This window comes from Lynx canadensis, chromosome E2 (assembly GCF_007474595.2).
Source record: "Lynx canadensis isolate LIC74 chromosome E2, mLynCan4.pri.v2, whole genome shotgun sequence".
In the NCBI taxonomy this organism is placed as follows: domain Eukaryota; kingdom Metazoa; phylum Chordata; class Mammalia; order Carnivora; family Felidae; genus Lynx; species Lynx canadensis.
The window spans coordinates 412726-438972 of record NC_044317.1 but is presented as its reverse complement, the minus strand read 5'-3'; the positions used below and the strand labels follow the sequence as shown (position 1 = coordinate 438972).

Genomic DNA, 26247 nt, shown 5'->3' with positions numbered 1-26247 from the left:
GACCATGAGGTCTTTCCTACGAAGGAGGAGGCTTAACTCATTCTCTCTTGCCTCCAGCCTCCAAGCACGCTTCCCCAGGGGGCCCTGCTCCCCGCTGCGTGGTCACTTTGGGGTGTGACTGCTGTGTGGGGTGTGGGCGGGGTGTGTGTCACTCTCTGGCCCCTCACCTGGATGTCCACGCCCAAAGATGGGTCTGCAGGTGTCTGTCCAAATGAGTGGCGGCTTGGCCTGTCGAAGCTTTCGGGGGTTCCAGTGGAGAGTGTGGAGGGTATGCCGTATGTCCCTGAGGGGGAAGGTAGGGGGGGGCAGTCCATCTGTTGGTTCCCGGGGATGCTGAGGCGTGTCCTGACTGCCTGTTATCTCCTCTTGCAGAGTCCACAACGATGGTGTTGTCACCAGCCAGCTCAGAAGCCCAGGTACCTTTAAAACAATTTTTAAGTTTACTTGGTACACATTAAAACTAACACGCGTCGTATAATGTAAATTAGAAAGCATATAAAGTTACACGATTGTTCCCAGGAGGTGGGACACAGACAAAATACTCAAAGGCCTTAATCGAAAGGACTTGATGAAGAGAGCGGACAGGTGAGGACAGAGAGCCCACCAGGGCGGTGCGGAACCTGGCAAGCCAGGAGAGCCTGAAGGGGAAGGGCATCGATGACACCCCGTCTGCCTGTCTTCTAGGCCCAGACTCCAGGCTCTGCTTCGCACCGGCCGGGGGAGGGAGCAAAGGTGATGTGGTCTGTAGGCGAGAGCCCCTGGGTGCAGAGTGTCAGGCGGAGTGGGTCTGGGGGGCAAACAGGAAAACCAGCCCAGTGGCCAATGTCCAGGAGCCCCCGCCCGACCCAGAATTCAGATCTTCCCAGGAGCACTTCTCTCTGTGTCTCCCTGTCCCATCCACCTGCCCCCCGGGGAGTTCGTCCGAACTTGACGTTTATCATTCTACCGCCTTTAAGAAAGCTCTATGCAAATGTGTTTATGTATTAAGTACAGTGTTACACCAAGGGTAGGGGGTGGGCACAGGCCAAAAGAGGCTACATATTCTGTTGTGGAGAATTTAAAAACAATAATAAAGTCATCCCAGAGTTTTCCTCTTTTTTCTTATTACCACATGCTTGCAGTTTTTTTAATGTGTATTTTGACAGAGGGAGCACTCGAGGTAGGAGGGGCAGAGAGTGAGAGAAAGAGAAAACCCCAAGCAGGCTCCACTCTGTCAGTGCAGGGCCCGACTCAGGGCTCAATCTCTTGGTTCCAAGAGATCATGACCTGAGCCGAAATCAAGAGTCAGACGCTTAACTCACTGAGCCACCCAGGCGCCCCTACATGCTGGCAATCATGTCAGTGATAAGGGGCGCCTGGGTGGCTCAGTCAGTTAAGCGTCTGACTGCGGCTCAGGTCATGGTCTCACGGTTTGTGAGTTCGAGCCCCGCGTCGGGCTCTGTGCTGTCAGTGCACAGCCTGCTTCCGATCTTCTGTGTCTCCCTCTCTCTCTGCCCCTCCCCTGCTTGTTCTCTGTCTCTCTCAGAATAAATAAATAAACTTAAAAAAAAAAATCTTAAAAAAAAAAACGTCAGTGATAAGATACCGTTCCCAGCAGCACATTGCCTGTGGTTACCGGAGCTCTGAAGCGGTCTGGTGTTGTCACTATATGTTGCTTTCTGTAATTTGTTTTGGAAAAAAGAACAACATGTTTTCAATACTCCTCTCCATTCCTGGCAGGGCTGTCTGCCCTCCGAGTGTTCTGGATACTTTGTTTATCCACGGCCCGGAACACTCCCCTGCCTTTCAGATGGTGCAACCAGGGCTGTCCCTACGGCCCAGAGTCCCCAAGTGAGTTTGTATCCGCTACCCAGCATTCCAAAGGAGACCTGTTGTTATCAAGTTTGAAAGTATTTACGAGGTAGATACACACAAACTTTGTACGTGGAGGTCGAATCTGGACTGTTGTGCTGGGGGGCCCAAAAATGAACCATGCCAGCCACTATGGCAGGGCGGCCACTCGTGTTAACCCAGATTCTTGCTACTGGCACCGGGGTAAAGCTGGCCTCCTGTGGCTACTGGGCGCCTGTTCAGTTCCTGTAACTCCGGGCAGGTCGGGCTTAGGTTCTGAGACTCTGGCTGGCTGCCCAGATTTTTCCTTATGGGAAAGTACGGGCTCTTTGCCTTTCAGGGAAAGTTTCCAGGGACCGGGCTGGGGCACAGAGAAGCTTTTAACAGAGCACCTATCAGATAAGAGGCTCATGTTGGAGTTAACCCTCTAACTCTAGGCCAGCTACGAGGAGAAAGAGGCATGGCTGGGTTGCGGTGATACTCTGCACTGCACCGGGGACTGCGGGGGACTTTCCTACTTGGCCCCTTTGTCTGCCTCCATGCGGTAGGGACCAGGGCAGAGCCGCCCTGGGGTCGGCAGGGTCTCTAGAGCTGAGTGGGCGTGAACCCCCACCATCGTCTCCTTCCTGGCACCTACCTCTGGGCCAAGAAAGAACCAGGGGCAGTTGTAGTCCTGGCGGGTATTAGGGTACTCTCTGGAGATCTCATGCCACAGAGGACTCCCCCTGGCCCTAGCCTCGTGCCCTCCAACTCATGATTTTGGGTGGTGACTTAAGAGCTGGGTCTGTGACCCTCGCCTGCGTAAAGCAGAGATAGGACCGCCTCCAAGTGGGGCTGGGGGCGGGGGAGACGGGTGTTGACTTTGGGCTGGAACTTTGCTCCATTGGAGCCTTGTTCTTCCCAACAGGCCCGCCCCTCCCCCCACGCTGGCCCCCTCCCGGCTCAGGGTGTTTCCTGAGGCACTTCTGCAGGACGAGAAGGCTGTCTTGTCCGCGTCTCCTGCCCAACGTTGGCTCCCTGTGTGTCCTCCTCCAGCTCTGCTTGGGGCTGCCCCCACCCTCCGGGCCCCAGGCGGTGGCAATGCAGGAAGTGAAAGGAGATGCCAGAGGGCCCCCCACCCCCTCAGGCCCAGTGGACTTGGGGGTGGAAGGTGAGGGCGTGGCTCCACGAGCCACCACGAGGCCTTCCGTCTTGGCATCGCCGCCAGCAGGGCCCCAGCCCTAAGTCCAGCTTTGCCCGCTGCCAGCAGTGCCCTGAGGTCCTGTGCCTCCCTCCTTACCTATAAAGCAGCCATTGTCTTGTGAGTTATGTTGTCCCCTAGGTAAGTAACAAAGGGCTCAGAGTAGTAGTTAATGACATGAGAAGAGCCACTGTCATTTTGTATCCTTGTCGTAAAGGGAAGATGTGGAAATAGGAAAGCCGTGCGGAGCAGAAGTGGGGACCCTGGAGGTGCCCGCGCCCTCTGCGTTCAGCTGCATGTGGCGCTTTGCTGTGCGAACCGATCCGACTTTTCAGGGCTGTGTTCCTGTGAGCAGGGAGTGTCAGGTGCGGATGGCATTTGAACAGATAAACGAGTGACAGTTGGCAGATGCCCTCCAGAGAACACGGATTCCCCAGTTACTAATGGTGGTCCGTGAAAGTAGGGTTTCCTGCCAAGTAAAATTGAGAAGTGCTGAGTGAAGAGGTCTCCCTCCTGCAAGACTCACACATTTTTTAACGTGCTAATACGCTTTTAAAAGAATTAATTACGGGGCGCCTGGGTGGCTCAGTGGGTTAAGCGGCCGACTTCGGCTCAGGTCATGATCTCGCGGTCCGTGGGTTCGAGCCCCGTGTCGGGCTCTGTGCTGACAGCTCGGAGCCTGGAGCCTGCTTCGGATGCTGTGTCTCCCTCTCTCTCTCTCTCTCTGCCCCTCCCCTGATCGCGCTCTCTCTCTGTCTCAAAAATAAATAAGTGTTAAAAAAAATTTTTTAAAAAGAATTATGGAGAATTTCAAGCACTCACAAACAGTTGCATTGTGGGCCCCAGCCATGCCTGGCTGGGCTCCTGCAGTCACTGTGACACTTGTTTCGGGGGGTAGCCCCTCCTTCTCCCCTCCTTCTCCCCTCCTTCTCCCCTCCTTCTCGCCTCCTTCTCCCCTCCTTCTCGCCTCCTTCTCGCCTCCTTCTCGCCTCCTTCTCCCCTCCTTCTCGCCTCCTTCTCCCCTCCTTCTCCCCTCCTTCTCCCCTCCTTCTCGCCTCCTTCTCCCCTCCTTCTCCCCTCCTTCGCTCAGGTGCCAGTATCGTTTTGTTCTTTTCTTTTTCGGGTTACATTTATACACATTGAAATTTGTGTGGAGTTTAAAATATTTTGAAGTGAGAGGATGCCGTTTTTCATGAGTTCAAGTGTCAATACTTTAAAATTTGTAGTTAACTATTCTAGCAGCGTTTATTAAGGATGCTAACCTTGTCCTCTGATTTTAAACGTACTGGTACATTGGGGCGCCCGGGTGGCTCAGTCGCTTAGGCGTCCAGCTTCAGCTCAGGTCATGATCTCACGGTCCGTGAGTTCGAGCCCCGGTCAGGCTCTGTGCTGTCAGTTCAGAGCCTGGAGCCTGCTTCGGATTCTGTGTCTCCCTCTCTCTGTGCCCCTCCCCCACTCATGCTCCCTCGTATCAAAAAATGAATAAACGTTAAAAAATTTTTTTTTCAAATTAAAAAAAATAAAATATACTGGTACGTTACATTAAAAGCTAATATTTAATTAGATTGTCTACTTATTTAAATACTTATTTTTGAGAGAGAGAGAGAGGGAGCACAGGAAGGGGAGGGGCAGAGAAAGAGGGAGAGAGAGAACTCCAAGCAGCCTCTGCGCTGTCAGCTCAGAGCCCGACGCGGGGCTCGAACTCACGAACCACGAGATCTTGCCCTGAGCCAAGATCAAGAGTGGGGCCCTCAACCGACTGAGCGACCCCGGTGCCCCAGGTTGTGTATTTTTCAGATCACATTGACTGGGGTTTACTTTGCGTTCAGTGAGCTTGATTAGTTCTGGCAAACACAGTGCACACCGTGTCCCCGGTACCATTGGCCCAGAAGCTCCTGTGTCCCTTCCAGTCCCCACCTCAGCACTCAGCCGCCCTGCCTTCTGTGGCTGCAGATCAGCCTCACCTAGAGTTTCGTGTAAATGGAAGCACGCAGCACGGAGGCTTTGGTTCCTCTGCTCTGTGTTTACTGTGGGTGTAGACGAGCATGTGCGGTTTGATCCGCCGGGCCTCTGCCCGGTACCCCGCTGTGAGGATGGGTCGGCTTTGGTCGCCATCTGCCAGTTGAAGACATTCAGACATCCCAGGTTTGGGTGCTTGGGCCTTCTAGGACCAGCCCTGTGTGGATGTGTCTTTCCTTCTTCCTGCTTAGACTCCTCCTCAGACTCCCTCCTGGGAGAGGAGTGGCCCTTGCTTCTCGCGGTGACGGCATGTTTGATTGTAAGACCTGGCCCGCTTGCCCACCTGCTTCCCATGGGGGCTGTGCTGTTGGGGGAGCGGCTCGGCCGTCGTGGGCGTGTCAGCTTGGCTCCTGGCACATGGCCGTGTGGCCGGCTGGCTGTTAGAGGCTGTGCTGTGCTGTCGCCTTGGGCGGGTTGTCCCGTGACCCCTGCGGCTGCTCTCCTCCCCCTGCCCCCCCCCCCCGCACCATCCTGTGTCACCCCCCCGCCCCCACCCCCCATGACGCTCTGGGCCCCTGTCCTGCAGATGGTGCAGTCCCTGGGCTTTGCCATTTACCGCGCGCTGGACTGGGGCCTGGACGACAGCCAGGAGCGAGAGCTGAGCCCACACCTGGAGCGGCTCATCGACCTCATGGCCAACAACGACTGTGAGGACGGCGGCTGCGGGGCTGCGGATGAAGGCTACGGGGGCCCGGAGGAGGAAGAGGAGGCGGAGGGCGGCCCCCGCGCCGTGCGCACCTTCGCCCAGGCCATGCGGCTCTGTGCGGCGCGCCTGACGGACCCGCGGGGCGCCCAGGCGCACTACCAGGCCGTGTGCCGCGCCCTCTTCGTGGAGACGCTGGAGCTGCGGGCCTTCCTGGCCAGGGTCCGGGAGGCCAAGGAGGTGACTGGGAGAGCACGTGCTAAGGAGGGGGGGGGGCTTCCCGTTGTGGGGGGGCTCCCTGAAGGCCAGGGGTGGAGCAGGTGGAGGGGCAGCGGGGCACGAGCCAGTGGCCTCCCCAGGTGGTGCGCAAGTGGGAGGAATCACAGGAAAGGGGGAAGAGGCCACCGAGGTACCTTTGTGGCCCTCTTCACCACCCCCCCCGCCCAACGCAGTGGTCCCTCTGTCTCTCCAAAGGAAGTGGAAGTCCTCAGTGCAGGACTCTGAAAAAACTAGCCTCACTGTCTGCACTCAGTGTGGGCGCCGTCCTAGATGCTCTGCAGGTTTTAACTCAACCCTCACACCTACTTCGTAACCGGTTTCGCACAGGAAGGGGCTAAGGCTCAGAGACGTTAAGGAACCTGCTCCCAGCCTCTGGCCCCGGGCCCTTCTTCCTGTTGCCTCCTCATGTTTATATCTTCCCATGGGGCTGGCTGTCCTCCCCTGTGCTGGTTTCTTCTGGAAACGGGTGCTAACTGGCACCGCTTCCTGTAGCTCAGTGCACCCAGGTGTTTGGAGTTTGGGGGAGGTAGGAAGTTCAGTGACAGTTGCCTTTTGCAGATAAGCAAACGGAGGCTCTGAAAGGTGTCCCCTTGTCCCAAGCCAGCGCTAGTACAGGCAGAGCTGGGGTCTCCCCAGGCCTGTCCTGTCTCTTTGTGGTCTCAGAATTAGTAGCTGACAGTCTTTCTTCAACTTTCCAGCTTTCCCCTTGGTGGGACCTGACCTGTTTCCTCGAAGCAGGGGTCTTGGCACAGGGACTCCTGCCTCCCATCAGCAGTCACGAATGAGAAACTGCAGACTTTGTAGAGGTCAGGGCAATGGCAGAAGCTTTTTGAAATTGACTGATGCTGGTCCCTGGTTCCACCCTGACCAACTTCCCCGAAGCTCTGGGCCTGAGTAGGTTCTCAGGATTGTTCTGATTAATGGGGCCTGGGACCCAGCCTGGGACAAGTCAGAGATGTGCTTGCACCACTGGGCCCTTATCTGCAGCCCAGTTGATGGCCCAAGGGTGGGTAGTTCCTCTGCCCACTCCCTGTCTCCCCTCCCCACTCCTCCTTGGCATCTTGGAGATGTTCTACTTCTTCTTCTTTTTTTTTTAAGTTTATTTATTTTTGACACAGAGAGGGAGCATGAGTTAGGGAGGGGCAGAGAGAGAGGGAGACACAGAATCTGAAACAGGCTCCAGGCTCCGAGCTGTCAGTACAGAGCCTGACGCGGGGCTCGAGCCCATGAACCATGAGATCGTGACCTGAGCCTAAGTCAGAGGCTTAACCGACTAAGCCACCCAGGCACCCCTTGGAGATGTTCTTCTAATGCACCAATTAGTGGATGGGTCTTTTTTTTAAACGTTTGTTTATTTTTGAGAGGGTGGGAGAGAGAAAGAGTGCGAGCGGGGGAGGGGCAGAAAAAGAGGGAGACACAGAATCCGAAGCAGCTCCAGGCTCTGAGCTGTCAGCACAGAGCCCGATGTGGAGCTCAAACCCACAAACTGAGAGATCACGACCGAGCTGAAGTCAGACGCTTAACCGACTGAGCCACCCAGGCACCCCCGGATGGGTCTTAATGCTTTTGTCTTTCTTGCTCTGAAGTCACCTGCTCTGTTGCTAAGATCAATTCCTTATGCAGACAATAGAAGCTCTTTCTTTAGCAGGAGCAAACATCTCTAGACTTCCAAGTAATTGACCCAGGAGATGTCCAGGGAGTTGGTAGTGACGGGGAGTGAGAGGAGGGTCTGTCGGTGGGACACATCTGGGCTGGCATTTTAGGAAGAAATGGCCTGTTCAGGGACAGGGGTAGAAACTACAGGAGGGATGAGAGTCCCACCCTTCATGCCCTTCGCCACAGGGACTGCCACATCACGCACAGGTCTATTTTTAGAATTACACACCTTGTGCTGCTCTGAGACTTGGCAGCATTTTCTAGAGCGTCCCAAAGCAGTTTAGCAAGTAGCTTGGGGTGAAAGCCAGGGTAACCGGTTCTGTCTTAGTTGGGGGGATGGGGTGGGAGCTGTGTGCTAAAGGTTAGATGCTTCTCTAGGGTAGGAGAGTTGGTGAGGACAGAGGCTCCAGCTGCTGCCAAGATCCAGGGCAATGGAGGCAGTGAATGTAGCAGCTTCCCAAATTTTCAGCACAGAACAGTTACCCGACAACCCTTGATGTCCTTCTTTGGCCCTCACCACGATGGTGGCATTTCCCCCACGTCATTAAATACGTACCCATGTCTGTTTCCCAGGACTTGCTGAGTAACTCACCCTCTTACCCTTATACCCATCCATCCACCCATTCAGCTGTCCGTCCACACACCCACTCATCTATCCAGCCATCCATTCATTCTTTCAACCGTTATTTAAGACTTAGCGTCCATCATGCTATGCTAGGAGCAGAAATACTAAGGTGGGAAAAAACCAGAAACTAAACAAGGTTCTGGCCTTCTGGAGCCAATAGTACGGACAACAGTCAAAGAAACAGATAAATGTAAAACTCCAGCTGGGATCACGTGTCGAGAAGCGACCATGGGTGCTCTAAGAGGGTGGGTGTGTATGTGCCCTGGGAGCTGGATCTGAAGGAAGACTGGGAACACTTCACGGATGGGGGAGAACGGGGCTTTCCCCTGCGTCCGCCATCTCTGGAGGACACAGTGCCTCACTGGGCTGTGTAGATCAGGTGAGAGAAGGGTGCAGGTTCTTTTGCAAACCAGAAAGTTCTATGTGGGTGCCAGGTGAGTGTTCTACTCTCACCCTTGCCCTTGCCCAGGAGAAGCTGCCAGAGACAGCTGACGGGCTACCAAGTGTCCCATGTGGTTCCAAAGCTAATGGCTTGGTTTCTCTAGATCCTTCTGAGCCCAAAGCCTTGGCCAAAATGGCCGCTTGTCCCTTTTCCCGCTGGTGGAATAGTAGTGCATTGGGAAGGAAATGTCCCCAGACGGACAGACCGGCAGGGCCCATGTCCCCCTGGCTACCATTCTCTTACCTTCTCTTGGACGCGCAGATGCTGCAGAAGCTTCGGGACGATGAACTGCAGGTAGAGAAGCCTCTGGCGGAGCTCGACAACCTGGGACACACAGACTGGGTAAGATGTGGCTCCGCTCCTGACCCGGAGCACTGGGCTCAGCCCCCACACCCCGGGGTCTGTGCCTGGAGGGCCTGGGGCAGCCCTGCTGGCGCTAAGGGCCGTTTTCGTCTTCTCGGGGGCCCAGGCCCGGCTGTGGGTCCAGCTCATGCGGGAGCTCCGCCACGGAGTGAAGCTGAAGAAGGTGCAGGAGCGAGAGTTCAACCCCTTGCCCACCGAGTTCCAGCTCACCCCCTTCGAGATGCTGATGCAGGACATCCGCGCCAGGAACTATAAGCTGCGCAAGGTCATGGTGAGCTGGTGGGGGAGGGGCCTGCCAGCGGCCTTCTGCCCGCTTGTGGCTACTGAGCCGGGTGTTTAAATGTGCACAGGCGGACGTGGCCCTTATTCCCATAACTCACTGGGCACAGTGTGACATCAGGGACACAGGGAGGGACAAGGGCAGGGAGGGAGAGGGGATGCATGGAGGGTTCCAGAGGACCAGCGGCAGGAGTTGAGGCTGCGAGTTGCCCCATCTTATGTTTACACGGCTCTTGCCTTGTGCTGGCTGCACTCGACAAATTAAAAAACTTTTTTTAACGTTTATTATTTACTTTTGAGAGAGAGGGAGAGCAGGGGAGGGGCAGAAAGAGAGGCAGACGCAGAATCCGAAGCAGGCTCCAGGCTCCGAGCTGTCAGCACAGAGCCCGACGCGGGGCTTGAACCCACGAACCATGAGATCGTGACCCGAGCCGAAGTCAGACGCTTAGCTGACTGAGCCTCCCAGGCACCCCTCACTCGACAAATTCTCAATGTGCCAGTTATTTCATTCTTTTGGCGACCCTGTCTGGGGTGTCACTGGCCTTCATTTCCACGTGAAGAATGGAACACGGTGGTGCCACTGCTGCCCTTACGCCTGCCACGCAGCCCCTGAGGGGAGGGCTGGCGTGAGGCCCTGGCCCTGCTCAGGGCTGAGGGGGCCCTCCCACGGCCCCAGCCCATGTGGGTATCAAGCCCTTAGCCTTGGTCTTCTCCCCATCCTCCCCAACAGGTCGATGGAGATATCCCTCCCAGGGTGAAGAAGGATGCCCATGAACTCATCCTGGACTTCATCCGCTCCCGGCCTCCGCTGAAACAGGTACCGGCTGTGCGTGGCCTCCATCCACTCTTGGCCTCCCCTCCCCCAGGGCAGAGTGGAGTCTCCACTGAGGGAGGCGCTGGCAGGCTGGTCCCGAGATGGACCTGCCCCAAGACCACGTAGGGCACCTTCCCGTCTGCCTCCTGCTGGCCGGCTGCTGATAGGCGTGGCTGTATCCCAGGGCTCCTCCCCGCTCCATTGTGTCCCTGCCACCCCCTTCCCTCACGGAGCCGTACTCCCTCCAGGTCTCAGAGAGAAGGCTTCGCCCCTTACCCCAAAAGCAGAGGACCCTGCATGAGAAGATCCTGGAGGAGATCAAGCAGGAGCGGAGGCTGCGCCCGGTGGGGGCCGAGCGCTGGCGTGGCCGGGGTGAGCATGGGATACCTCCCCCGCCTGCCCCCTCCCCCCTCCCCCCCCCTCACTGTCCTGTCCTGCCCTACCTCCCTGCCTCCCCCAGGGTTTGGCTCTCTGCCCTGCATCCTCAATGCCTGTTCTGGGGACACCAAGTCCCCTTCCTGCATCAACCTCTCTGTCATGGACGCCGGGAACAACACCCAACGCCCACGGCCCCGGGTCCTGCTCAAGGCGCCCACCTTGGCTGAGATGGAGGAGATGAACACATCTGAGGTCAGCGCCCACAGAGTCCTGGAAAGAGGCCAGGGAGGAGGAGGAGGAGGAGGGCAAGTGAGAAGGGCTGAGGGCAGCACTCTTCTTTGGAGCTGGTGTCCTGCTGTGGGGCTGGGTCTGTCCCGAGAGCAAACATGGTGGGACTTGGGAACACTTCCCCATGTTGGTGGCTCAGACGGGTGAGTGGAACGGTGGCCTTGGGCCGCCTACTCCCATAGTGCAAAAAGGGCTGGAATGGGCGTGTTTCATCATCTTGGGGCTGGGAAGCTGAGCAGCCCCCTGGCTGATGTGAAAAGCCGGTGTGTCTCATTGTGGCCCTCTGTCATCCCCTCACTGCCTGCTGAGCTCAGGGAGACCTAGGGCAGTAGCTCTCTTGGTGGGCCGCACCTGACACACACCTGTCACCTTCAGGACTTTCCACAGGCCTCAGCGAAGTGGTTGGTTTTCGAGGTACTTGCCTTCCACTCTGCTAGAGGGTGGTCAGGCTGGGCAGTGAGTAGAGGATGACCCCATGGCCTCAGTGGGTCCAGCAGCACCCCCTGTGTCCTGTGCCTCAGTCCAGGGACAGGCAGGAGGCGCTGGTGGTCAGGGCTGGGTCTGGTGTGTCCACAGGAGGAAGAGTCTCCGTGTGGGGAGGTGACACTGAAGCGGGACCGCTCTTTCTCGGAGCATGACCTGGTCCAGCTCCGGAGCGAAGTGGCCTCTGGCCTGCAGCCAGGCACTCAGCCCCAAGGAGGGTTGGAATCATCCCGGCCCCGCACGGGCAGCATGCACGCCTGGAGGCCAAGCACCCAGGAGCAGGGCAAGTGGTGGCTCTCACCCCCTTCTCCCTTGACTCTATTCCGTGGGCACCATGTCCTGGCCTGGCCCCATTGTCTTCCTGAGGAGGCAGCATCCAGAGGGTATAGGGAGGTCATACCTGCAGGAAGGGTGTTTAAAGTTCAAGCCCGGACTTACCTCATTGCCTCAGGCAGGCATCCCCCACTTTCTTAACTTGAAAACTTTCTTATTAAGTCGGTAATCCACATTTATTATAAAAACACTTTTTAAAAAACTTTAAAACATTCGCATGACGCTAGTACTCAGGGATCATTACTAGTAATATATTGGTATATGAAAAGAAAATTGGACAGATGGAGGATGGGTGGATGGATGGATGGATAGACAAATAGCTAGGTGGACAGATAGATGATTGACAGATCCTTCTAGTCTTTTTTTTTCTGATCGGTGAAAACTTGTCCGCAGTGAGCCAGATGGGCCGTGCCACACCCACCACTCTAGAACCTGACTTGTCACTGTGTTTCCCTGTTCAGCACACAGGACAGAAAAATCCTACTGGCCACACAGGGTCAGTTCGTCCCACTGTTGTAGGGCTGTGCTCCACAACGTGCTGACGGGACATGGGGTTATCTTCCCCCATCCACTGTTTCCTACTACACGTGGCCAGGCCACCCTTTCTGCTCCCAGCGTTATCTTGAGCCCCCCTGTTCTCTTGCCAGTCTCAAGGCGGTCCAGCTTGGTAGCTGATGCGCTTTCTGGAGTGAAGAGGTCCAGGCCAGGCCAATTCCGTACTTCACTGTCCTTGTCCCCCCACAAGTGTCCTGAAGACTCAGAGCTGCCTCTCTCGTCCTGCTCCACCCCTCTCTGCGTGAAGTGCAGCGAGTGGCACTAGTGACGTCTTCCTGCGTGACTGCTGCCATCTGTCTTCACTTTTGGCGGCCATGCGGCTCCTGATGTTGGCTCGTTCACCGGGATAAGATACGGGGCCCCTGCAGGTGTCCCTTGAGCCTGCCACGCTGACGTGCTCTCTACATGACCTTCTCCTTGATTACTGCCCCCATGGCCCCCTACTGCTTGACCAGCCGTCTCCATCACCCCCTGGGCACAGCCCTCCCACGCAGTTTCTGCCTGGTTGTCCTGACGGGGCTCCTGTGCTCTCACTCTAGGTTCCTTCCCTGTAAGTGTCCAGGTCCAGCCTGACCCTAGCTCTCTACCACACAGTGACCTGGGCTCAGCAGAGGACCGGCCGGGGGCTTCTGCAGCCCCAGACACCAATCATCTGTGGCTGGTGAGTGATGGAGGCGTTGTCGTCCAGGGTGCTGGGTGGGGGCGCCCCTTGGGCCCTTATCCTCACCTCTGCCCTGGACAGGGCCCAGCAGGGGTGGGGCAGTTCCTTCCGTGGGTGTGGCTCGGTCTGCTCCTGAGCCACCAAATCTGAGGTTGGTCTTTGCTGCTCCCTTCTGGGACTTCTGGGAACTGCAGCCCCGAGGCCAAAGAAAGGACCTTGCTAAGGGGACTGGGGACATCTGAAGTTCTTAGTTCCCTGTGGGGGCTAGGACAGACGAGAGACTGGAGCTCTGTGCCCGAAGGCGGCGAGATGTGACAGCATCTTATAGGGTCATGATTCTGGCACTACGCTGCTTACCCTCTGCATCTGGGCTTTCTCAGCGGTGGGTTTTATCTGACTTGTGACTGGGAGGAGCTAACACCTGCTGGTATTTTGAGCCCCGCCCCCCTCCTTGGACATGAGCCTTGGTGTATGCTTTCATCAGAGGGACAGGTGAAGTGCCTGGTGAGCACAGGGCATCCGGATGTCAACAGTGTCGTTACCACCATTTCCTTGAAGTTTTGTCAAGAGGCTTAAATGAGAACACACGTTAAAATTGCCTTGAAAAGTGCCCTAAAATTATAAGGTAGTGTTACCACTGATACTCCCCAACCAAGTTCCGTATCATCTACTGCTGCATTAAAAATTACCCCAGAACTTGAAACTGTAAATGACAAACACTTATTATCTCACACAGCTTCTGAGGGCTAGAAATCCAGAAGTGGCTCGGCTGGGCGGCCTGGTTCAGGGCCTCCCCGCAGGGGGCTCTTGGAAGGTGGCTTCTCCTGTGGCTGTTGCCGGCAGGCCGAGCCTCCCCTGCACGTGGACCTCTTCACGGGGCTCTCGGGTGTCCTCACAGCATGGGGGCTGGCTTCCCCCAGAGCTGGTGGTCTGACAAACAGCAAGGCAGAAGCCAGTGTCTTCACGACCAAGTCTCAGAAGTGACTCATTGCTATCTCCAGCTTTCTCTGTTCATTAGAAGTGAGTCACTGAGTACATCCTCAGGGGAGGGGGATTAAGGCCCACTTTTCTTTATTTTTTTGTGGGAGGAACAAGGACCACGTTTTTTACCTGCTCATTTCTCGCATTGGAAGCATTCCTTGACGACCTGCTTGGCCTGAGACCCTTTGCCGTAGTCCTTAACCACCACACGACTACAACCAACCACCGTACAGGGTTTTTCCTGTCACTTTTACAGAGGCCGACCCACTCCCCTCGCGTCTCGTCGTCATCACCAGTACTTGGGTTGACCTGGTGCTCAGCACGAGGTGCCTCCGCCGCGCGGACACTCACAGATGGGTGTGGTCCTCGTGCGAGGCGTTGGCAGCTCCCCAGAGTGCACTCGCTGGGCCACCACGGGTGAGGGCGGTCTTCAGCCCCTCTCGTAAAGCAGCGATGCCTCCCTCGGCCATGGCGGTGGGAACGGGTGGGGCTGAATCGTGAGCGCACTCAAGCCCCTGCTTAACTCAGGGCGGCAGGGAAAGAGGAAGGCCACTTCTTGAAGGGAAGTCAAGGAATTGGGGGACACGTATGTGTTCCTTTAATTAAGTATTCAGGGTGGGGAGGCCCATTTTAAAATGGCAAGTGCCATAAGTGTATTTTTTTTTTAAGTTTATTTCTTTATTTTGAAAGAAGAGAGAGATCACAAGCAGGGAGGGGCAGAGAGAGAGGGAGAGAGAATCCCAAGCAGGCTCCACGTTGTCAGCATGGAGCCTGACACGGAGCTTGAACCCACGGACCGTGACATCATGACCTGAGCCGAAACCAAGAGTTGGACATTTAACTAACTGAGCCACCAAGGCACCCCCCCATAAGTGTACTCTTTTTTTATTTTTTGACGTTTATTCATTTTTGAGAGAGAAAGAGCATGAGCGGGGAAGGGGCAGAGAGAGGGAGACACAGAATCTGAAACAGGCTCCAGGCTCTGAGCCGTCAGCACAGAGCCCGATGCGGGGCTCGAACCCACGGACTGTGAGATCATGACCTGAGCTGAAGTCGGATGCTCAACTGACTGAGCCACCCAGGTGCTCCACTCTTACTTTTTTTTAAATGTTTATTTATTTTTGAGAGAGAGAGAGTACGTGAAGGAGGGGCAGAGAGAGAGAGAGAGAGAGAGGAGACAGAGGATCCAAAGCGGGCTCTCTGCTGACAACAGAGCCTGACGCGGGGCTCAAACCCATGAAACCGTGAGATCATGGCCCGAGCCAAAGTCGGACGCTTAATTGACTGAGCCTCCCAGGCACCCCCGTAAGTGTCTTCTTAGCACAGATGTCAGGAGTGCTTTCTGAGACGTTTGGCTGTCAGACCTCACGTAACCTCCACACCCATCTCTGCCCTGAACACGGACTCACGGCCAATCTGATGAGCAACCTGCTGGTCTCCGCTCCCAACAGGAGCAACCCTAAATAGGAAAATCCACCAGCAATGTGAAAGAAACAAACCACGCGTCCCAACCCCCGTCTCTGTGGCCCCCTCGTGGGGGGCCGCCCCTCATGATGCCTCATCTCCGTAGCTAATGATTTGGGGTGCCAGGTGTGGCGCTAAGGACTTTGTGTGTTATCTCAATGAAGCTGGAAGACACCCCACTTTATAGGAGAGGAGCTGAGCAACCCCTCCGGAGGGTGGGCAGAACGAGGCACAGTCACTGTGGTGGCCCAAAGGGGTAGGTGGCTGTGGCAGGCGGGACACATACCACCTACAGATGGGCAGGCTTGGTGGTGAGCACCGAGTCAGGCAGCATGCAGGAGGCGCCTAGGGCCTTCAGCCGCCAGGGGAGAGAGAGCTCTGTGGTGAAGGCCTTCAGAAGGAGAGGAGGTGGGCCTGGGGCCTCTGGACGGTTGCGACCGGTGGTGGTGTGTGTTTGCAGGTGGGGAACGAGGTGGGAGGCAGATGTTTCTGGTCTGGAGAGCACCGTGAACAGAGGCGGGAATGCTAGAGGGATGTGGTCATCAGCAGGCTGGGTGCGGGCCAGGTGACGGGAGTAGCGTGTGTGGGTCCCAGCAGTAGATGAGCTGAAGGCTGGGGTGTTTTAGGAAGTTGCTAGGTTTGGGTAGACTGAGGCCAGGAAGATTCCAGAGTCCTCAGAGAAGAGAGACCCTTATGGACAGACTCCTGAAAGGCCTCGTCCCTCAAGGCCCCAGGAGCACTGACCCCTTGACCCTTTTATCCCCAGGAGTTCAGCCACCCCGTGGAGAGCCTTGCTCTGACCGTGGAGGAAGTGATGGATGTGCGCCGTGTGCTGGTGAAGGCTGAGATGGAGAAGTTCCTGCAGAACAAGGAGCTGGTCAGCAGTCTCAGGAAGGGGAAGGTGAGGTGGCCCGGACCCAGCTGCTCCCTCAGCAGGCGGGAGCCCTGGGTTGAGGGCGGGCCAGGCAGCCTGGACCCTGGATTGCTCCCTCACCACGCAGGACTAACTCATCTGGTCCTTCGCTTACAGATTTGTTGCTGTTGCCGAGCCAAGTTCCCGCTGTTCTCCTGGCCACCCACCTGTCTCTTCTGCAAGAGGTAAGCCTGTGTAAGCACCTTGGCTGTGAGTAACACGGGAGGAGCAGTAAGGTTTCTAAGCCAGCACCGTCCGGTAGAATTTCCTGTGATTGTGGGGATGTTTCTTCATGCACTGTGGCTAGTGCAACGACAGAACGCTAATTTCTCATTCGTAAGTTCATGTTAATAGCTAAGGGGCTTCCATTTTCAGCCAAGGTAGGGTAACAGGCATCAGAACAGGCACCTTCCACCTGAAACAACCAAAAATACCCACAAAAAGTAAAAAACCCAAAGAACAGGAAACAACGGTTTTCAAGATATTGACTATCGGGCAACAGCAGGAAGGAGACAGGTGAGCCCAGTGATGGCCTCAGTTGCCTGGAGTTTCTAGGTCACAGCCCAGAGGCCACTCGGCTCCTTGACTGGAGGAAGTAAAGCTGAGAAGCCAGAGGGACCAAGGCAGCCGGAGGTCTTAGTGCAGATTTCCAGCCGGGGGAGAGCTGTCCCCAGGGCAAGCCTCGGGCCTGCAGGAGATTGTCCTGGAGTGTTCAGTAGGGGACCAATCAGCACATACAAGCAAAGGAAGCTCCTGAAGGCTGGGAAAGAATCATCCTGAAGCAGGTACTGGCAGACTCCGGCCCCCAGGCCAAATCTGGCCTACTCCTTGCCTTGTGAATGAAGCTTTATCGGAACAAAGCCACACCCATTTGTTTATTATTCATTTAGCCATATCCAAAATGTTTGCTCGGTGACCCTTTACAGAAAAAGCGTACTGACCCTGTGCTAAAGCTTTCAAGGAACAGTACTAGGAGTAGTGTGTGCTCCCACCAGCCATGGTGGAAATGTTGTAATTCACGAACCATTGAAGGTCTTGTTCCACTAGTGGGGAATAAGTGCCCCCAGACTGAGCATTGTTCCAAACCTAAAAGTTCATAAAAGCAAGACCTGGAAATAGTTTGGAAAGGACCAAACTATTCCTAACTATCTTATCCAGCACTCAGCAAGAGAAAATGTCTAGCATCCAATCAAAGATTATCAGGCATGTCAAGAAGCAAGAAAATACGCCCCATGATAGAAAAATCAGTCAAAATCGCCCAGAACTGGGGCACCTGGGTGGCTCAGTTGGTTGAGCATCCGACTCTTGATTTCAGCTCAGGTTGTGATCTCACAGTTTATGGGATCCAGCCCTGCACTGGGCTCCGTGCTGAGTGTGGAGCTTGGTTGGGATTCTCTCTCTCCCCCTCTGCCCCTCCCTTCCTTGCTCACATGCACGTATATGCTCACTCTCTCTCACTATTTAAAAAAAAAAAAAAAAAAAAAAGAAAGACTCCCAGAACTGACACAGACATTCGAATTAGCAGTTCTGAAGTTCTAAACTATTTCATATGTTCAAAAAGTTAGAGGCATGAAAGATAAAAAGACACAAAGTTCCAGACCTGGAACTAGAATGTTTGGATGAATGTTTGGAATTACACTGGATTAGATTAACAGCAGATTGAACATCCAGAAGAATGTGCAGAAGAAAACATTAGTGAACTCAAAGACCAAGCAATAGAAACCACCTAAAATGAAAACACTGAGAGAAAATGTTATTTTTTTAGAATGTTTAAAAAGTTTACTTATTTAAGTAATCTCTACACCCAACGTGGGGCTCAAACTCATGACCTCAAGATCAAGAGTCCCATCCTTTAACGACTGAGCCAGCCAGGCGCTCCAGAGAAAAAATAACTTAAAAAGTGAAAATGGTCTCAATGACCTGTGGATTAATGTTAAGCCTAATATAGATGTAATTAAAGTCCCCAAAGAAAAAGGGGGGGGGACACAGAAAAAGTATTTGAAGAAATAATAGCTTAAAAAGTTTTCCAAATTTGATGAAAAATATAAACTTACAAGAAACTTAATCCCAAGCACGAGAAACATGAATAAAATCATACCAAGGCATATATTAATCAAATTGATCAAAACCAGTAATAAAGAGAAATTCTTAAAATCAGCCAGCAAATAAAGACTTCTCACTGAGAGCAAGAGGACAGTAAACCAGCGTTTCTGATGGACTGAAAAACTGTCAGTCTAAAACCCTAAACCAAGAAAGAGTATGCTTCAAAGATAAAGACAAGGGACACCTGGGTGGCTCAGGTGGTTGACTGTCTGACTCTTCATTTCAGCTCAGGTTGTGAGATGGAACCCAGCACGCTCAGCCTGGAGCCTGTTTGAGATTCTCTCTCCCTCTCCCTCTCTCTGCAGCACACAAGCACCCTCTCTCTCTCTCTCTCTCTCTCTCTCTCTCTCTCTCTCTAAAATAAAACAGGGACACCTGGGTGACTCAGTCGATTGGGCATCTGATTTCAGCTCAGGTCATGATCTCGCGGTTCCTGGGTTCGAGCCCCGGGTCAGGCTCCGGGCTGATGGCTCAGAGCCTGGAGCCTGCTTCCGATTCTGTGTCTCCCTCTCTTTGCCCCTCACCTGCTCATGCTCTGTCTCTGTCTCAAAAATAAGTAAACCTAAAAAAAAATAAAACAAACGAACAAGCAAAAACAAAGACACAAATAAAAACATACCCAGAAATACAAAAACCAAAAGAATTCTTTACCAGTAGACCCACACTACAATTTTCAACAAGGTCCTTCACATAGAAGGAAAATGATAGCAAATGGAAAGAGAGGGAGAGCACCAGAAACAGCAAGTACGAAGATGACGTAGAAGAGTATTTTGTTATAACTTTTTACAAGGTAAATCAATATCTAGCACCCAACAGGGTGAAATTCAGTGCTTGGTATCCAATTGATGATTACCAGGCATGCCAAAAAATTAACAGCAAGGTACTGTAGGACTTGTATCTGTAAGAAGTATCATAACCGTAGCATTAAGGCCAAGGAGGGGACCAGAAGTATGCTATAGGAGATTTCTTGTGCTCTACGTGAAGTGGTAAGATATTATTGAAGGTAGAGTTAAGGAGTGTAGTGTAAGTCTGAAAGCAACCACTAAAACAATAAAACAGAGGAATAGCGTGGAATCATAAAAAATAGTCGATTAATACAGGAGGCAGAAAGGAAAAGGGGACAAAGAACAAATAGGGCCAAAAGAAAACAAACAGCAAAACAACAGCCCTAAATTCCACTGTGTCATAATTACCTTAACTGTGAAAGGTCTAAGCAATTGGACTAATAGGCAGTGTCCCAGATTGAGTGAAGAAAGCAAGACTGCTGCCTGCAAACACGCGCTTTATGTATGTATGTATGTACTTCTTTATTCATATATGTATGTACTTCTTTATGGATGTATGTGTGTATTTACATATTCATGTATGTATGTATTTATGCGCAGATGAGTGAGGGGCAGGGAGAGAATCCTGGGAGGGGCAGAGGGTGGGGGAGGGAGGGAGGGAGGTGGGGGAGAGAGAGAGAGAAGTGGGGCTCAAGCTCACCCAATGTGGGACTCAAACACACAAACCCTGAGATCATGACCTGAGCCAAGGTCAGATGCTTAACAACTGAGCCACCCAGGCACCTAAGACATGTACTTTACTTTTTTATTTATAAAAAAAATTTTTTTTAATGTTTATTTATTTTTGAGAGACAGAGTGTGAGCAGGAGAGGGGTAGAGAGAGAGGAAGACACAGGATCCGAAGCAGGCTCCAAGCTCCAAGCTGTCAGCACAGAGTCCGACTCAGGGCTCAAACTCTCGAACCATGAGATCATGATCAGAGCCGAAGTACAACGCTTAACGGACTGAGCCACCCAGGCGCCCCTAAGACATGTACTTTAAATAAAAAGGCAAAAGTTGGTTAGGAGAAGAATGGAGAAAGATATGCCATGCCAATACCAGTCAAAAGAAAGATGACACATTAATATCAAAGTAGATGGCAAAGAACATTACTGGAGATAAAGGAGTCCCTTTCCTAACGACAGAGGGAGGAAATAACCCTTCTGAGCATTTCATATAACTAACCAGAGATTCAAAATACATGAAGTAAATATCTGATAAAGTTGCAAGGCAAAATAGATAAATCCACACTTAAAGTGAGAGATTTCGATAGCCTTCTCTCAATAATTGGTAGGACTTGTAAACAGAAAAAAACTACGAAGATTTGAATGACACTGACGACCAACCTGATCTGCTATCCATAGAGCACTCTGCCAACCACAGCAGAGTGTACATGCTTCTTATGTGCACATGGGATATTTACCAGAATACACCATATTCTGGGTCAGAAAACAAGTCTGAAAAACGTGGAAGGACTCAAGTCATGGAAAGTAAGTTTCCTGACCGCAGTGAAATCAAATACAATTAACCTAGAGTTTTCTTGGTGGCAAAACCATTATGAGACATCCATGTAAGACAGCACGGTCCCTTGCTTTAAAAAATGAACTTGAGGGGCGCCTGGGTGGCGCAGTCGGTTAAGCGTCCGACTTCAGCCAGGTCACGATCTCGCGGTCTGTGAGCTCGAGCCCCGCGTCGGGCTCTGGGCTGATGGCTCAGAGCCTGGAGCCTGTTTCCGATTCTGTGTCTCCCTCTCTCTCTGCCCCTCCCCCGTTCATGCTCTGTCTCTCTCTGTCCCAAAAATAAATAAAAAACGTTGAAAAAAAATTAAAAAAAAAAAAAATGAACTTGAGGGGCGCCTGGGTGGCTCAGTCGGTTAAGCGTCCGACTTCAGCTCAGGTCACGATCTCGCGGTCCGTGGGTTCGAGCCCCGCATCAGGCTCTGGGCTGATGGCTCGGAGCCTGGAGCCTGCTTCCGATTCTGTGTCTCCCTCTCTCTCTGCCCCTCCCCCGATCATGCTCTGTCTCTCTCTGTCTCAAAAATAAAAACGTTAAAAAAAATTTATTTTTTTTATTTTTTATTTAAAAAAATTTTTTTTTTCAATGTTTTTTTTAATTTTTTTTATTTTTGGGACAGAGGGAGACAGAGCATGAACGGGGGAGGGGCAGAGAGAGAGGGAGACACAGAATCGGAAGCAGGCTCCAGGCTCCGAGCCATCAGCCCAGAGCCCGATGCGGGGCTCGAACCCACGGACCGCGAGATCGTGGCCTGAGCTGAAGTCGGACGCTTAACCGACTGCGCCACCCAGGCGCCCCTAAAAAAAATTTAAAAATGAACTTGGACCATCTGTCCTAATGCAGAGGAGAGCCCCAGATGTATCTTTATAGAACAGTATGCATAACACCCCACTTCATTTATTTTTGTTTCATTTTAAGCGTGTATCTTTGTCCGTCATACTTAGATCTAGAGAAGGGGAAACCCGTCACCAGGGTCTGCCACGGAGGGTGGGCTTCACGATTTGCAGTCACGGCTCTCTCTAGTGTCTGAATTTGTACAGGAAGGTATTTGTGTTTTAAGTCAGCAGTGGGGATTCAAAAGATGTTAATCACTGCTTAAGGCTGAGCTGCTGGGGCGCCTCTGTGGCAGGAGGCATCAGGCACATGCAAGTGCAGAGGGCGTGGAAAGCTCCAGGCCGAAATGTTTCAGAGAAAAAGCCAGCTGTGAGGGGCAGAAAAGAAAAGATTTGGGGGGGGAAACAAGTAAAGCACTGAGGTAACTGGTCTCTAGCAGAAGGGCGGGCAGTTCGCCGGGTGGGGATGGTCTCTCTGTGGCTTCTTCGCTGGTGACCCCGCGTCCCTCTTCTTTCCCTCCAGGGCTGTCTGCACTTCCTGCAGCATAAAGGTGAGGATCGTCTGGGGTCTGAGCGAGGCCCAGGTATCTGGGGTGTCCTGTGGTTGACTTGGCTTGTCCAGGAGGGCAGAGCAGGGGGACAGAGGCTCTCCTGTCTCCTGTTGGCCGGTCAGACGTGCACCAGTCACTTCGTCTGTCTCCTTCCTCCACACAAGACCCATCCCTACAGTTTCCAAGACTGTAGTTTTTAAAGACCCTTGTAGGTGTTGTTTTGTTTTTTTTTTTTTAACGTTCCATGTTAGCAGGCTACTGCCAAGAAAAACCCTTCATTTTCCCTCTAAGACTCCTACCTTCTTTTATTTTTAAAAAGTTTAATGTTTATTTATTTTTGAGAGAGACAGAGCAAGCAGGGGAGGGTCAGAGAGAGAGGGAGACACAGAATCTGAAGGAGGCTCCAGGTTCTGAGCCGTCAGCACAGAGCCTGACATGGGGCTTGAGCTCATGAACCGAGAAATCAGGACCTGAGCCGAAGTCGGATGCTTCACTGACTGAGCCACCGAGGTGCCCCTGGACTCTTACCTTCTGACGCTACATCTCCCCTGAGTGTTTCCGGAAAAGTTCTTTGTAGCAGTCTGGGCACATCTGCGTATATGCAGGTGTGCAAACGTAGAAGGGTAATCACACCTAGAACTCTGTCACCCCACCACACCTCCGCCTGGAAACCATGGCCTGCTGGAAAAGGGTTTTACCACCAGTTTTCAAACCCTTTGCGTTTTGCGGTTTCAGCACTGAGCAACCTCCAACTCATCAAGTATCTACTGCGTGCAGGGCATGCTGGCGGGCCCTCTGGGTACGCCCGTCTGGATGAGCAGCGTGTGGTTGGGTGTGGGGAACGAGTGAGGAGACACATGCCTTCAGGTGGGCGGCATGGGGTGGGCATCTAGAGAGCACACACGGTCACAACGGCACCCTGCAGACACTCCCCTGCCGCCCCACAGGCCCAGAGCAGGCAGCTGTTCGTGTGTGTGTGTGTGCGTGCACGCCCGCGTGCACGCTTGTGCCCCCGGCCGTCCCTGTTGGGGTAGCCTTGTCCACATCTCCCTCTGTGTTGTAGATGAAGATGCCTTCTAAGAAGTTTGCACACATTCCTGTCTACACGCTGGGCTTTGAGAGTCCTCGGAGGGTGTCAGCTACCAAAACGACGCCGACCCAGAGAAGAGATGCCTTCCAGTGCGTTCCTTTGCCCTTTGCTGAGGTCACTGTGGTGATCAGGCATCGAGAGTAATACAGGAGCTGGGGTGGGTGGGGTGGTTTGCTGGGACACTGCCAGGACACAGAAATCCAAGGCACTTGTCCAGAAAGGGATGTCTCAGAGAGCTCTGGGGGCTAAGTAGTGTGAGCTGGAAACTGAACCGGGTGGTCAGATCCTCTTGAGGAACAGCTTTTGCTGGGGGCGGGGGGTGGGTGGGAAGGGTGCGTGTGTGTGTGGAGGGGGGGGGTGGTAGGCTGTGGACATGGAGAAAGGAACCAGAGGGAGACTTCCCTGATGGCTCCGTCCTGCTCCAGATCCCTGCAGGGGCCCCAGTGGCCGAGTGTGGAGGAGGCATTCCCACACATCTACACCCACGGCTCTGTCCTCAAGGACGTCTGCAGTGACTGCACCAGCTTCGTGGCAGACGTAGTGCGCTCCAGCCGCAAGAGTGTGGATGCCCTCAACACCACGCCTCGCCGCACCCGCCAGACCCAGTCCCTGTACATCCCTAACACCTGGACTCTCAACTTCAAGTGATGGCTCTCAGCCTTCCTGCGACACCTAGCCAGAGGCTTTTCAAGGTGGCCAGACCTCTGAGGAGGAGCCAGGCTCGTCCTGGACCTGGCTGAGAAACTCCCTATCCTGAGGCACAGCTGCTGGCCTGCCCTCCTAAGTGTGCATGTACATATATACATATATAGATACATTTATACGATATATACACACAGCCTATATATTTATATACATCTGTCCTGGCCCTAGAGTGTATTTGGGGTCAGGCTCGCTGCAGGACCCTCCCTGGGGGAGGCTGTTTCCTGTTGGGAGACCTTGGGTGGGATGGGAGTGGGTTTTCTCACTCGGGAAGGGCATGTTGGAGATACAACAGTGGATTCCAGATGATGGGGCTCTGGAGAGACCCCCCACCCCCATTTTTGTTCTTTCCTCCATCCCAAGGATGAGAACACGGCAGCTTCCCCTCCCTGGGTAGACGTCCAGGTTGGGACAGGACACCGTGGTTCCCAGGTAGACGGGAGCCTCCTGCTGGCCTCTGCACTCTGAGCAGGAACCCGGGCAGCAGAGGCCACTGGGGAAGACCGTGAGTGGGCTGATCTTCTCCTGGTGGGTGTCACGCCCTTCCACTTGGAAGGCCCAAGGCCAAGCTCACTCCTTGCTCCCTGCCCAGCATCCACGCCCCAGCCGGTATGCCACACGGCTGGTGTTGCCATCCTCACAGACTCAGAGGTCCAGAGATGGTGCTGGTTCCAGGGCCCTGGCGATGCCGGGGGTCCCGGTACAGGGAGGAACTCTGTAAATTTGTACATGAGGCCACTCTTGGCCTAATAAAGGTGGTCTCACAGTCTTCTGTCTGGGGTGTGGAATGAGGACTATTGAGCCACAGTGGTGGGCACATTCTCCAAGGGCAGAAGCTGGGCTCTGAGGGACAGCCCGCCCTCTGGTGCGCACTGGGCACACACGGGCGTCTCAGGATGCCCAGCAGGAGATGGGGGTGCTCAGGCCCCTCCTACCCATGATGCCCAGCTTCACGATCTGGCGTCTTGGTCCTCTGGCCAGCAGGGCTGCATTCGGCTCAGCCTGAGGCCTGCAGCCTGCCAGCCTGGGAGACCCTGTGGCCTCATCCCCAGATGGCTACTCCTGTTCTCTGGGCACATGATTCCTTTAGGTTTGCACCTGTGTGCTCTGCCTGCCTCATGCATCTGGGGGGGGGGGGGGTCTGTTGTCATCCTACCTTCCGGATAAGGAAACCAAGGCTCCAGACGGAGGAAGGAATTTGCCAAAGATACACAGCTCACTTGGGATCTCAATTCAGGCCTATCCAATGCCAGGCTCTAATGTTTGCCACACTGGCCCAGAGGAGGCCTTTGAGGCACAGGACTTGTGACAGATGGGCCTACAGGGGAGGGTACTTCGTCAGCTGGGGTCCAGAACATTCAATGACACTAAATTACAACAGCCAGTAAAAACAGCCAGCTCTCAACACTTGTTCTAGGTACTTCATGGGCAGGGAGTATTATTATTCCCATTTAAACATAAGAAAGCAGGCACAGAGGGGCACCTGGCTGGCTCAGTCAGTTGTGCGCCCGACCTTGGCTCGGGTCATGATGTTCGTGGGTTCGAGCCCTACATCAGGTTCTGTGCTGACAGCTCAGAGCCTGGAGCCTGCTTTGGACCCTGTGTCTCCCTCTCTCTGCCTCCCCCACTCTCACTGTGTGTGTCTCTCTCAAAAATGAATAAACATTAAAAAAAAAAAACAGGCACAGAAAGGTAAAGAATTGCCCATGGTCACACAGCCAGCAATGGGAAAGCTGACATTTGTGCAGCACCCTCCACGGGGAGACGCTCCTGGGAGGTGAACACCGTCCTCATTGTTCTAATTCCATAGCTGAGGAAACGGGCCAGGGGACAGGTGCAGGCACACGTTCCCAGTAGGGGAAACCAGAGTTCTAACCTATATTTGGAATATTTGGAAATAAAAACCCGTCTTGGGACAGTGGAGCTGAATGGCAAGCTTGAAGGTGAAGTCAGAATGGAGCCAATGCAGGGCTCGCCGCCTGTGGACCCCAGGCACTGAACACGGTGCCGTCAGCCCACCGAGCCACCTAACTCAGACTGTGACAAACACAGGTCGCTTTCTCTAGAACTGTTCACAACCTAATTCCTTACTGAGGACCACGCCTTTGGTAGTACAGGCAGAAATGTACGTTCAGGGAGGGCACCACTCAAGCTGGGCCTGATGTTGCCATCTCAGTGTCACCTGGCCGCACTCCTGTGGAAGGCAAAGGAGAAAGCTCCTGCAGGTTGAGACTCCCTAAGTTTCCATCCACAGGCAGGGCAAAAAACCTGTATAAATTGGTCACATCACTTTAGGGGTGACAAAAAATCTATTTAATAACTAGCCTGGCCCTGGACAATCCGAATGGACGAGAGTGGTGTCCTGGAGGGTCCACCTGTGCTGGGCATAACCCTTTAATAGTGGGGTTATGGGAGGTGATTATGGGAGGGAATTATGGGAGGG

The 26247-nt window shown here is 53.6% G+C and overlaps 1 protein-coding gene across 2 annotated transcripts in view; it reads left to right on the top strand.

Moving 5' to 3' along the window:
* The window catches only part of SPIRE2 (spire type actin nucleation factor 2), a 37120-nt gene extending 12548 nt beyond the window's left edge, over positions 1-24572 (top strand). The window contains exons 2-15 of one of the 2 annotated variants that reach the window (XM_030298851.1): positions 373-416; positions 5556-5912; positions 8936-9016; positions 9144-9308; positions 10047-10133; positions 10379-10502; positions 10591-10760; positions 11373-11562; positions 12707-12828; positions 16040-16174; positions 16304-16371; positions 21985-22012; positions 23076-23191; positions 23528-24572. In XM_030298851.1, the coding sequence (XP_030154711.1) occupies positions 373-416; positions 5556-5912; positions 8936-9016; positions 9144-9308; positions 10047-10133; positions 10379-10502; positions 10591-10760; positions 11373-11562; positions 12707-12828; positions 16040-16174; positions 16304-16371; positions 21985-22012; positions 23076-23191; positions 23528-23750 (1910 nt within the window). In that variant the 3' untranslated portion in view covers positions 23751-24572. Of the gene's footprint in view, positions 1-372; positions 417-5555; positions 5913-8935; positions 9017-9143; positions 9309-10046; positions 10134-10378; positions 10503-10590; positions 10761-11372; positions 11563-12706; positions 12829-16039; positions 16175-16303; positions 16372-21984; positions 22013-23075; positions 23217-23527 lie in introns of both variants that reach the window. The other variant, XM_030298852.1, reaches the window with a different exon arrangement.
* Positions 24573-26247: the final 1675 nt, after the last annotated feature.